Source organism: Pseudopipra pipra, chromosome 2 (assembly GCF_036250125.1).
Source record: "Pseudopipra pipra isolate bDixPip1 chromosome 2, bDixPip1.hap1, whole genome shotgun sequence".
Lineage (NCBI taxonomy): Eukaryota > Metazoa > Chordata > Aves > Passeriformes > Pipridae > Pseudopipra > Pseudopipra pipra.
The window spans coordinates 8011538-8024507 of NC_087550.1; the positions used below are offsets into that span (position 1 = coordinate 8011538).

At 50.2% G+C, this 12970-nt stretch overlaps 1 protein-coding gene across 6 annotated transcripts in view; it reads right to left on the bottom strand.

The window, feature by feature from the left end:
- The window catches only part of TIAM1 (TIAM Rac1 associated GEF 1), a 163406-nt gene that overhangs the window by 54710 nt on the left and 95726 nt on the right, over window positions 1-12970 (bottom strand). For all 6 annotated transcript variants that reach the window (XM_064643904.1, XM_064643900.1, XM_064643899.1 and 3 more), the window contains 4 exons: window positions 8714-9161; window positions 6549-6721; window positions 2772-2996; window positions 1240-1425 (listed from right to left, as the gene is read on the bottom strand). In XM_064643904.1, coding sequence (XP_064499974.1) covers window positions 1240-1425; window positions 2772-2996; window positions 6549-6721; window positions 8714-9161 — 1032 coding nt within the window. The remainder of the gene's footprint in view (window positions 1-1239; window positions 1426-2771; window positions 2997-6548; window positions 6722-8713; window positions 9162-12970) is intronic.

The window sequence follows — 12970 nt, forward strand, 5'->3', positions numbered from 1 at the left end:
GCAGCACCCACTCGAGTCACAGAACCACAGACTGGTTTGCGTTGGAAGGGACCTTAAAGATCATCCAGTTCCTCCCCCTACCACGAGCAGGGACACGTTCCACTATCCCAGATTGCTCCAAGACCAATCCTGGCCTTGAACACTTCCAGGGATGAGGTAGCCACAGCTTCTCTGGCAAATTCCCTTCCTGAAGTTTCAATTAGGGCTCGCAGCAGCAGAGGAGCGTGGAGTTACATTTCTCCATGTTATTGAGGGCAAAGGAGGACACAAGAGTTTGCTGAGAGGAGAAGAAAGCACGTGTCTTTTCCAGCACAACATACTCAAAACATAATTTTTTTTTCCCTTGGCTCTCAAGAGACAGCAGCATGAAGAGGCAGACTGTTTTTCAGGCTAACGCTCAGTGCTTTGCTAGATGCAAAAAAAATAAGCATAAATGCTAATTACAGCCCGCCACTTAAAAAATATAATAAATCCACCAGCAATTAGCAGGATGATGACGCTAATCTTTTCATAGAGGAGAGAATAAAAACACCCCTGCCTGAATTACAGCTCTGCATTCAATTGAAGGGTACAGCTGACAGCTACAAGACAACAGTGGAGCTCAGCTATTTCTGTGAACCTCCAGGAGTCCAAGCCGAAACTGCAAGAACTTGATTTAAATTCATTAGAACCCCAGCACTTTGCAATGCATTTCCCTGTACTTTCATGAGCTGGGTTGTTACAGCATTTAAGTTTAAGCAACCACTTGAAACATCATTTGCCACACTGTGAGCAGGAGGGAATGACGTTCCCCCTCCTTTGTGGACCATCGGGTGTCGATCAGCGGAGACCGGATATTAGACTAATTGGTCAGTAGTTTCAGCCATATGGCACAAAGTGAGCCATGCCCAAGAAGGTCTAAGCCAACACATGCTGAGGGCCTAAGAAGGGCTCCCATTGACTTCATGGGACTTTTGGATCAAGCCCATGTACACAGACATTAACCAGAAAATCTGTTTATAGTGCAGGTCTGGACATCCAGAATCCCAGCCTTAGGAGAAACATGGTTGTTCCACTTCCACAAGGCCATGGCCTGCAAGCATCTACTTTTTAATGGTCATCTAGGAACACAGACCCCTTTCAGGGACCAGAATATCCTGCACCCTGAGGTGAGGGCTCACCCCTCACTGCTGCTGGTCGACGTGACCTCCGCGCCGTGCAGGCTGGCAGAGGTGAGCCCTGCCCTCTGTCCACACTCACCAGTGCATGGAAGGACGAGACCGAGAAAATCCCAAGGCGGCCCATGGCGACCTTGGTGGGCCGGCTGGCGAAAGCCAGGAGCCTTTTGGGGTTGGGGAGCTCCCCTCCCTGGAGACTCGCCAGGTAACAGCGGTACCGGAACAGGTCCATCTGGAACTGCTCCAGATTCTGCTCCCAAACGAAGATCTGTGCAAGGGGAAGATTGAGGAGTGATGAGCATGAGAAGAGAAGGGGAGAGGAGGGAGAAAAGAGTGGTGAATGCCTTGAAAAAATTTATGCTTTTCCCAGTAGCACACCTTTTTTCACCGCTGCTGGTCTCACCCAAGAAACCCCGATTCCTCATTTTTCCCACAGCCCCCCACTCTTCCAACCCCTCAAAGGATACAAATAATAAGAGTTTTCATTAGATGGAAAACAACTTTTTCTACATTCATGGTAGAAGCCTTCTCCTGGGACAACTGCTCCTTTGATACAATGCTAATTAATAGGATTAAAATTTCATTTTTCATTTTCCTTGTATTCCAGGATTCTCTTTTCAGCAGTCCCTTAAGAGGCTTCTTTCATGCATCAAGAGCATCTGAGAAACAAGAAGACCAAACCCCACCAAACTCCATACACAGAGCATCCCAAATCAGCAGCAGCAGCATTGCTGTGAGCACCAACAGAGTGCCAAGCACTGGGGATAATTAATCTGATCATTGGAAGAGCACTGCAATCAGCCCATGGAAGGATTTATCTAAATAATTCAAACAGCTGATAGGAAACAGTTTCAAAGCACCCAGAAAAACTCAGTTACATAAAGAGAGAGGCTGTGACTGACAGCCTTTGAGTGGAGCCCTTTCAACAGCCATGAGCATCTTCCCCCCTTTTCCCCCTCCATCCCCCCTTCTCACGGGCTTCCAGGGGATACAAAATCTCTTCAGCTTAGCCCTGGCCACTTCCCATGCTTTGCATTACAGGCACATTTGGCAGCTCTGGTAAAAGAGCTACAAATGAGTGAGGCAGGAGCCATATGTTTAGTTTCCTAAAATAAGGTGCTGCTGCGGCAGCGGGAGAGACATCTGCTCGAGGCTCCCTGCTCCTGAAATCCAGCTATGTTGTCCACTTGGAAGTCAGAAGGAGCAGGGCCCAAGGGGAAGGCAGGGCTGCAGCCACGAGGTCAAGGCAGGCCCTTGTGACCAAGGATGGCTTCTTCACCCCATGTGCCAGCCAAGGAACCAGCCTCTGGCACACCTTAAACAACAGTAGCAACATTTGTGAGCAGCTGTTCCCTAAGGAATTCTGCTGCCATGACCTTCGCTCTCCGCCTGCTATCCACATCCCGTGGGTAGAGGCCAGGAGAAGACAGCCCATGCTGTACCTCAGTGCACACTGCTTGTAGAAATGGTGCAACTAAGGCAGCCAGCCCATCTCTCCTGCCAACACACCCCACCTGCTTCAGGCACAGCAGGGCAGGACAGAGCTACCACTGATCCCAGGGAGGCCTTAAACACTTGCTGGGGACTTAATTCAACGTGAGCAAGAGAGATTACTTGATCCAGGATGGTCTTCTTCTTCTTGGAGTCTGTGACAGAGGACAGCTGCATTTCACCCATTTTCTTCATCTTCTCGTCCATGTCGATCTTCTGCTCCAGCTTTTTTATCTCAGTCTTGAGGAGCTTCACGGTGTCCTCCTTGTGGTGCTGCCGCGCCACCGCGGTCGCGCAGGCCGAGTGGATCGCTGTGATCCAGTTCTCCAGCTCCGTCTGGCTGCAGGTCTGAGGAGAGCAAAACAGGGGGAAAAGAAGTCAGGATCCTCTTTAAAATCGATTGGAGATTAACAAATGCAATTCCGAGGAGTTTCCTCTCCCTTTGATCTCAAGATTCAAAGCCTTAAATCTTATTTCTGTGGCAGTAATATACGCCCCCTCATCCTTAAGGAGGCCATTTTTAACTCGGCACCAGGCCCTCAGCACTTGGAATTACACCTATATCTGTGCCTTGCGGCTTCCCAGCAAGGTCTCAGGAATCGCCTTCCTTGTTCAATGCCATGCTGCCATAATTTGTAGCTCAGCATTTAATGATGTTTTCTAAACTCCCAGTTCCTTAATGCAGTGAATGCACCAGCCTCTGTGTTCTTCCTAGGAACAGAGAGCTTTTCTGGCACACAATAGTTAGTAAGTAATAAATCAATGGCATAAAATGTGACCATGATAACTATGAGCAGCTTTAATATGGTGCATAGAGCTTTCAACTTCTGAAAGTCCCAAAGCCCTCTGAGGACAATGCTATTATCATTAAGAGCAGGCTCATCCTAATTTTTACAGCTCTGGTACTTCCCTTCCAAGCATGCATGTGACAGCTTGGGAAAAGGGAACACTTCCCCTCCCTAGAAGTGTCCAAGGCCAGGTTGGACAGGGCTTGGAGCAACCTGGGCTAGTGGAAGGTGTCCCTGCCCATGGCAGGGGGTGGGACTGGCTGATCTCTAAGGTCCCTTCCAACTCAAACCGTTCCATGAGATACCAGGGACATCAGTACATATTTTTGGAAGAGGACTACTCTGATTAGAGGCTTTTGACACAGAAAGAAGAATATTTCAAAGTATTCCTTTTCCAGACCTTCCAAATAAAAACTCAATCCCTTTAGGCTTCTTACTAAACTCCATTCCTTTGTACAGTAGGTTGTAAAACAAACTCGGCGTTGCAGAGGACTCTCTCTGAGTGTCAGCCTGTAGCAATAGTCACACTGGTATTTGGCTCCTGGCTGGAAAAGTATCAAGGTGCCAAACCACCTTGTTCTAATTAAACTTCCTGATGACACCTGATCTATTAATAGAGAGCACAGCATGACTTCTCCAGTTGCTGGCATAGATGAGGAAGGTCATCCTCGCTGCGGTCACAACCAACAGCAAAGGACGAGGCTCACTGAAGCCAGGGAGAGATCCCCAGAGAAGCCTGCTCTGGAAATCACATATGCACAGGCTGGACTTCAGGCTGCTGTTCCCAAAACTTTTGGGGACTGAAGCAAGTAAGACACAAATGTCCCAGAATGGCACCACTTTCCTTAACTCAGGTTGGAAGTCCTAAGCAGCACACAGGGCCTACACAGGAATGACTGACTTCTTACTCCCAATTTCCTTGTCTTCAGTTGGCACTGGATATTGCTTAAATTTGTCAGGCTCCCTGCCCAGACAATACCATTAACAAACTCTCATTCACAGACAGGGGCTTACAATGTCTTATCCCCATCACTGGGCCCTCCTTGATGAGCAATTTCTGCTGGAAATAGAGGAATTATTTGCAGAATGGGAGGCACCTTGCCTACAGCCAGTTGGTGAAACATCATCCCTAGCAGAGAAGAGAGCAGCACTGGACGTACAGTGAGACGGTTTTACTAATTCCTAACAAAATTCTAACAGGAAGGGGTCGTATTTTTTAGCTTAATGAATTTCAAAATATTATCTGTATACCATTAGATTCAGTTTTCTTTTTGGTTTCCTGGGGAGGGAGGGAAAAAAAAGAATCTGGAGTGGATTTTAGGAGCTGAAGACTCTTCTGGCAGATCAGCAGGCAAGAGGAATCACTGCCCTTCCCAACGGAAAGGACCACACAAACAAGCTGCAAACACCTGACACATAAATACGTGGTATCACAAGTTGCTCTGAGCTCCTGGAAAATTCATGTGACATCTGCAAGTACTGGATCTGTGTAGGCACAATCAGAAGTGACTGAGCAAGGCATGGTTGTGTAGGAGGAATGTGATGTCTCTAGGTGCAATGCAGTGGGAAGGCTTGTTACAAGATGTCCAATATCTGTGGGCATCACAAAGCAGCTCTGTTTTTCTCCCTATGTACACATTCTCCACGGGACAGAAATAGTCTTCTGCAGGTCAAACCCGCTACTACAGCACTGTGCTGTGTGTGGGTGGTGTGTGGGACATGAGAAGGAAGTACCACTGCTGTGAGGGCAGCAGGGCCAGCACATCCCTCACGCCGTTCCCACCACTGCAGCTGATCCCCTTCCCTGCGCCCCAACTCAGCCCTTCCTTCCCTTCTGCTTCACTAGCCATGCATGGCTTCCATGGCAGAAGGGATACATCGTGAAACATTTCTGCAAGGCAATATAAATGACTGGTTTTCATTTGAAAAGGCTGGTTTTTGCTTTTTCCCAACAAGAAAACCTACCCATGGCATGACAACACGGGGCTTTTAATGGGTAAGGCCCCACGTGCCTTAAACTGTGACCTTTTCAGTACTTCACATCCACTGGCATTAATCCTATGAGAATGAAGGGTTTTCCTTAGAAAACTGCATGGAAAAGATCTTGGGCTGATCCCAGAGCCTGGGCAGCAGGGGAGGGGGGATTCTGCCCCTCTGCCCCCTCAGGTGAGACCCCCCTGCAGAGCTGCCTCCAGCCCTGGGGAACAGCACAGCAAGGACATGGAGCTGCTGGAGAGAGTCCAGGGGAGGCACCAAGAGGATCAGAGGGATGGAGCAGCTCTGCTGGGAGGAAAGGCTAAGAGATTGGGATTGTTCAGCCTGGAGAAGAGAAGCTTTGGGGTGACCTAATTGTGGCCTTCCAGGACCTACAGGGAGTCTTCAGGAAAGACAGAGAGAGACTTCTTACAAGGGCCTGGAGTGAAGGGACAAGGGGGAATGGCTTCAAACTGACAGAGTGTAGGTTTAGACTGGATATTAGGAAGAAATCCTTCCCTCTGAGGGTGGTGAGGCCCTGGCACAGGTTGCCCAGAGAAGCTGTGGCTGCCCCATCCCTGGAAGTGTCCAAGGCTGGGTTGGACAGTGCTTGGAGCAAGTTGGGACAGTGGAAGGTGTCCCAGCCCATGGCAGGGGGAGGAACTGGATGATCTTTAAGGTCCCTTCCATCCCAAACCATTCTGTGAATCCATGACTCCAAATCAGTAGATCATCACCTTGAGGAAGCTCTCCAGGTGGCAAAATACATGTCCCCTTCCCAGGAAGGAACCATGTGGCAGGGCAATACTACAAGAGAAGCTTAGGAAAAATCCCACTGAGGTGGCAGAGAAGCTGGTCTGCAAAAACATGATTTTTTTTTCAGCATGCCCTCAGATACTCAGTCTCTTCAAGATGTAAGCCAGCACCACTCCATTTGGGTCAGAAGGGCTTTTTAGTTTTGCACCAGTTTGAGAACGCAGCCCTTTGTTTATGTGAGCTGCAAGGACCTACAGGACAGTGCAATTATATTTTTTGCTCTGGGGAGTGATGCCATGGGGGCACATCCTACCACAGACAAGCTTCTTCATCAGAGACAGAGCAAGAGAACAACTTTGTAAGCCCCTTGAACCGGACCCACCTGGAAGAGGAAAGCATCCCCAAGGGAGTTGCTGAGACAGAAGACGAAGTCCTTCTTGGGGTGCTCAGGCACAGCCTGTACGATGCTGTTCTCCACCCAGACAGCGTGTTTTGGGATGCTGTTGTGGTCAATGCCAGACCTGCCATCAGTCTCATAGAAGAATAACGTGCACCCTGCAAGAGACCATCCTGTGTTAGCAAGTAAGATGTTTAAATGCCACCCTGCATCTATTCAGCGCTGAGACTCAGGACTGTAAATAAACTGGCACAGGGAAGATTTGCCAGGGTCTGTCCAGGTTTTCAGCCTCACAGTGGAGAGCACCAGCAACTGCCCAGTTTTCAGCCCCACGAGGTGGGGTTTCCATGACACGGGGACACCAAGCCCTGACCCAGCAGGTCATTTTGCTCTCCCTAGGATTGTCAAAACAGAGCTGAGAAAGTCATGGGCAGTAAAATACAGCCCCAGATGAGAAACTTCATAACAAATCCCAAAGTGGGGGTCGTCCACTGCCACCCCGTGTGTCCCCTGAGGGTGACAGCCAGCTGTGAGCCAGCCCTGGGAGCAGACAGGCCTCCAGGCACAGCCCAGCCTCAGCCTCTGCAGCTGCGGCTACAGTCCCTGCAAGGCAAAGATCAAGTGATTTAATTACTGGATGCAGACAGTAACTGGAATTAAAACGGGCTGGAATGAGCTGTCCTCACTGACTGACAGACAAAAAGCTCAAAGAGGAACACATGTTAGCTGGGGACAGCAACCAACCTGCTTGGTGTTCCAAAATAATCTTTACAATCCTCTCAGGGAAGGAAAAAAAAAGTATACAGCAAGTCTAAAATTTGGGATATTCCATTAAAAAAAAAAAAAGAAGAAGAAGATAAAGGGTCTCCTCTCCAACCTTCCCACATTATCTCCAGTTGGTTTTATGCTGGCACACACTTTCTGTGCCACTGGAATCAGCCGTCTCAGTGCAAAGGGATGGCCGGGTACCCAGCCTCTCAGAGAAGTATTTGCAGCCAAACAATGGCAGCTGTTCACTTCAAAGCCTGGGTTAAACACTGGCAGTATTAAGGCACAGCAATCCAAGGCGCTAACACTCCACTTGAGTCAAAGCACTTCAAAACAACATCTACTCCCTGCTCATCTTTCCCCTTTTTCCTCCCAGATGGCCCTTTGTTTGCCTGCTCCTCACAGCAAGACCTTCCTGCCACAGGGCCCCCCTCCCAGGGGATTAGAGCTGTCCCCTGCCCCTCACCTCCCCTTCTCCTCTTCCATTTCCCCATCCCTCTACCCACCCCAAGGAAAAGCTGGCTCCTAACTTTGCTGTTGCTTTTAAAATAGTGCTGCAAATTAAAAACAAACAAGTGCTCTAAGTGTGGGGAGGACAGGGTTTAACCATGCTGAGCTTTCTGGGTGATCCCACCAACAGCAGGAAACACGGCTCTGCCTCCCCTGTCTCGAGTTGTGGTGGAAGAGAGCGAGGCCAGTCCCCAAACTGGTTTCCTGCTGATGAACCACATGAAGATTAATTAGAGGTCACACCAGGAGGTCAGCTCCTGAGCTCCACTGCTCCATTAACACCTCTGTGCATTTATGAGCACGTGCCTTGCAGGAACTGCAGAAATTCTGGGAGAAAAGGGTCTGTGTCCCAGGCAGCTGAGGAGGGATACTCAGGATGGGTGACACAGCCAGAGCAAACGTCCACCAAGCCACACTCCAGCCTCAGTGACCAAACCATGGCTTTTTGTCTATTCTGTGAAGCCCAAGAGGTGCAAGAGGAAGGCACGCCACGGCAGAGCCCCTGTCTGAACACAGGCCACTGACACCACCAACGAACTCCCACCATCACATGCCCACAGCTGCACATGGATATTTAGTTTGTCAGCAAGCCATGGACAAACCTCCTAAAGGAAACACTCAGGGAAGCCACCTTGGGTGGTGCCAGCAGGGCATGAATCCCAGTGCTGTGCAGCACAGCCACGTGCCTCGGGCTGCACACACGGCACAGGTGGGAGCACATCCACAGCCATCAAACACAACCTCCTCTGCAAGGCAGCGGGACCATTCCTCAGAATTTATGTTAACTCCCCTGAAGCTCACAGCAGCTTTTGTAAGGCCACTGGTTTCACCATCGGTAGCAATTCCCAACCCACAGGACGCCTTCCCTGTACCTTTCAGGGAAACCCAGTAGTGCTTCCACTTCCTGCGCGTGGCCGACTCCACTTTCTTGTTCTTCTTGTGCACCAGGAAGTTCTTCACGGCCAGGGCTCCCGCTTTCCTCACGGTGCCCTGGGCGGCCGTGAGCAGGATGTCGGACTGGCCGGGGGAGCTGAGGGTGCCGCTGCTCTGCTCGTCGCTGAGGGCAGAGCCGGCCTCCTCCAGCTCCCCGCTGTTGGCCGTGCTCATCTCCAGCTCCCGGCGGAAGTTCTCGTACACGCCCTGGCGGAGCCCATCGCCCGTGGAGCTGCTCCCGCTGTCGCTGCCGATGAAGGCCCGGCTGGCTGTCGGGGAGTAGCTGGAGGTGGTGGCATTGGAGCGCCGGGACAGCAGGTCGGTGTCGGTGGCCGCTCCCTCGATGCCGCTGTCGGTGAACTCGCTCCCCTCGCCAGCGTTGACGTCCTGTTTGCAGGAGAGACACAGGGTGAGACAAACCCCTTCTGGAGACACCAACCGAACCCCAGACTGAGGTGGCACCACAGCTCTTCACACCCCCGTTCTGTCTGGCACTGGAAATCCCTCATCTCCTTCTGGAGACAAACCACTGGAAGAAAAGGTGGGGTAGGCAGAGCTTTCAGTTTAGGACAGACCAGTCACACATGCACAATTCCAGGTGGTGCCTCTGCAGCCTTAGCAATTTGGAACATAAGATGCAGCATCATCTGTTTACATCAAGCCAAGTTAACAGTGCTAAAGGTTTTGCAAAAGAAGAACATATGGCAGCAAAAACTGGCAGTGTCGAGAAAAGCAGCGACCAGCCTACGCATTTTGAGAAGAAAACATTGATATTGTGCACTCACACCTACAGCTGAAGACACATTTTAGACATCCCAGGACTGCCCTTTGCAAGTTACGTAACTAAAAAGGCACTTTTTTTTTTTATCCTGACAGGTTAATGTATTTAGAGATTATTTCTGTTTTGCATCACTTGTACATCGCAAACCCTAACGGTGGGCCATGTGATATCCCCTGCCAAATCCCCTGGTGACAGACCCGAGCCTTCCTGGTCCCCAAGAACATGCAGTTTAAGGATCAAAAGAGAAAGAATACAGTCAGTTTGAGCAAGACAGGAAAATACACAACTGAATTGGGGTTTTGAAGGCTCAGTGACTCAGCCTGACCCCTGCTACAAGGCTACAGCCCCAAGGAGGATCACCACCAGCATCTCAGTATCTACAGACATTTGTGGCAAATTTTGAAGGAGAACAAATAAAGGCCAAGCCCTGTAAGTGGAAAGAAACAAGTCAGGTACTCAGGAGAAGAGAGAGCCAGGGAAGAAGACGCAAAGAGGTGAGAAATAAGGCCAAAACAACAGGGATTTCAGCCTCTATCTCTCCCGTAAGCTGGTGCTTGATTTATAAGTTAAAAAAGAGGAGTCTGAGAAGAGGTAGCAGAATGAAGTATTTATTTTGAGAGAAAACAAGCTTCCAGATGTTGGTTCAAGCACCAGTTTTCTATGTATCCGAGAGCAGCCCTGTGAAAAAAAATAAACCCTCCACCAGCTCTGTTTGAAACCATCCTCCTGTGGAGCAAGAGCTGGATGAGGAAAACTTAGGGGAGAGGAGAGGATGACCAACTTTTAAGGCATTAATTTGTAATGGATGAGCCCGTTCTTCCTAAGAGCCACCTCTCAAGGGAGACTTGGAGTCCAGCTGGAAAAATAAGCACTTCCTTCCCTGCTCAGTGAGCACAGCTATCCGAGTCCAAGCAGCCTGGTCTAGTGGAAGGTGTCCCTGTCCATGGCAAAGGGTTGGAACGAGACGAGCTTTAAGGTCCCTTCTACCCCAAACCATTCTGTGATTCTATGCCATACAAAAAGTAAAGAGTTAATTCTACAATCTCAGCTGATGTAACTTTTAGGAAGCGTATCTCATGCTTTAATTAAAATTAGTTGATTTAAAAAAACAAAAAGCTACTAAAACAGATGACCAACCTGAGGGAGATACGATTTGTGATCTCGTCAGCCAGTGCATGCATGAAACTTTCTTGGTGCTTTTTAGCAGAGAGAGTATTTTTCCAAAAACTGAAGTTCCCTCGAGCTATTTAGGCCCAGTTCTGCAATGCAGGTTCCCCGTGTGCCACAGCCTTCCCATGTAACCTTGGTGAGACACTGCATTAGTTGCCTCAGTTTCCCTGTCCACAAAGGGGGATTACACTCTGTAACTAATATATGGCCATAACAGTTCACTATTTATAAAAAACTCAAGGATGGAAGACTCAGAGTGACTGTTATATTTGCTCACGAGCTTACACTGTAGCATATTTTGCGAACATCTTGATAATCTTTACCACAATGATGGCAGGATGGGTCAAAAGATCCTTTCAGTGTAATGCTGCAGCCCTGCTCCCAATCTCCCTCTGCTCCCTGCACTCCCTCTTCCACTCCTAAATATCCCATATCAAAGACTTCGGGACAACCCATTCAAGGCCTGCGGTAGGAGGAGGGTCTGAGCACACAAAGGTCAGAACAGTTCAAACCCCACAGTTTGGAGCCAATATTGTTCGGGCTCGTGAGTTATGAGGCACAGCACTGAGGGAGCTCAGTGCCTTCGGAAGTGTGTGTGGCACGAGGTCGGGCCTGGGGTCAGGGGGGTTAAGAGTGTTCACTGCACAGCTCTCTGGCTGCTGAGCTCCTGCTGCAGCGTCAGCTCCTTCTCATCTGCCCCGGCCTCGCAGTGCTACACTGAGAACAGACAGTTCAGCAGAAAGCACAGAGGTTCAGTCTTGTGCTTCCACAGGGATTTGAGGGGGTAACAGTCCCAAGCCAAGAGCAAACCGTAGCAGGGTTTGACAAACACATCACTGGGGGCACAGAACCACTCCTGTACACTGGCAAACAAGGATGCTGGAAGTTGAGCATCCCAGCTCCTACCATTGGCAGGATGGCTCTGTGCTGGTGAGGTGGCTGAGGAATCACAGAATCATTTCACAGAATCATCTAATTTGGGTGGGAAAAAGGCCTCTGAGATCATCGAGTCCCCCCTGTGCCCCATCCCCACCTTGTCCCCCAGCCCAGAGCACTGAGTGCCACATCCAGTCCTTCCCTGGACACCTCCAGGGATGGGGACTCTACCACCTCCCTGAGCAGCCCCTGCCAATGCTTGACCACCCTTTCCGTGAAGAAATTCCTCCTGATGTCCAACCTGGACCTTCCCTGGCACAGCCTGAGGCTGTTTCCTCTCCTCCTGTCCCTTTTCCCTGGGAGCAGAGCCCGAACCCCCTCCCAGCTCCCCCCTTCTGTCAGGGAGTTACAGAGCCAGAAGGTCCCCACTGAGCCTCCTTTTCTCCAGGCTGAGCCCCCCCAGCTCCCTCAGCTGCTCCTGGTGCTCCAGCCCCTTCCCCAGCTCCATTCCCTTCCCTGGACATGCTCCAGCCCCTCAATGTCCTTCTTGTCCTGATGGTCCCCAAAGTGGACACAGCACTCGAGGTGCCTCAGCAGCGCCAGCACAGGGTGGACACAAAAGCTTTGATGTCCAGCTTCCAAGTACCTGCTGACAATGCCACCACAGGCCACTGCCTGGAAGCAAAGCCAAGATTGTGTGACCTTAATGAGAGGTATTTAAAAATTACTCACGTTTCCTGCTCGGGTTCTCAAAGAGCCCCACGGGCAACAACAACACCTCTCTCCTCCAAGGAAGACTTATTCCAGGTCCAGGATGGGATGCACCACAAGGGCTTGCTAACCCAACAGGCTTTTCACTGCTCTGCAGAAGGAGTTTCTAGGCAAAGACTTGCTGAGGTTGAACTACAGCCACAGCTCAGCCTTCACTGCTCACCCTGACCCCTGTCCAGTGTCCCTGCGACTCTCCAGCACAATGGCATGTGCCAGGCACATCACAGGAGCTGGGAGACAGCTGAAGAGAGCAGAATGCACATTCCTGACACCCATGGTTTGGGGCATTGTACCCACATTATAACAAATCATCAGCACTGGCACTGCTGCCATCAAGGAGCTCTGCTTCATTCCACTGGTTTAAAACCCCAGCGAGGACACTGCCCCTGATATTTGACAGGGATCTTGTTTTGTACTGTCAGGCTGGCAAGCAGCTGTCTCCACACAGAGGAGTCTTTTTGTCCAGAGGGATCATTCCAGGTTGGAACTAAAACCTGTGCTGCCCTGCTTGTCCTTCCCACTGGTGTTTCCTCAGTGTCGGCCCCGGGAGGACAAGAGGGCAAAGCAAGGGGGGAGGTGAAGATCATTCCATTGGTCA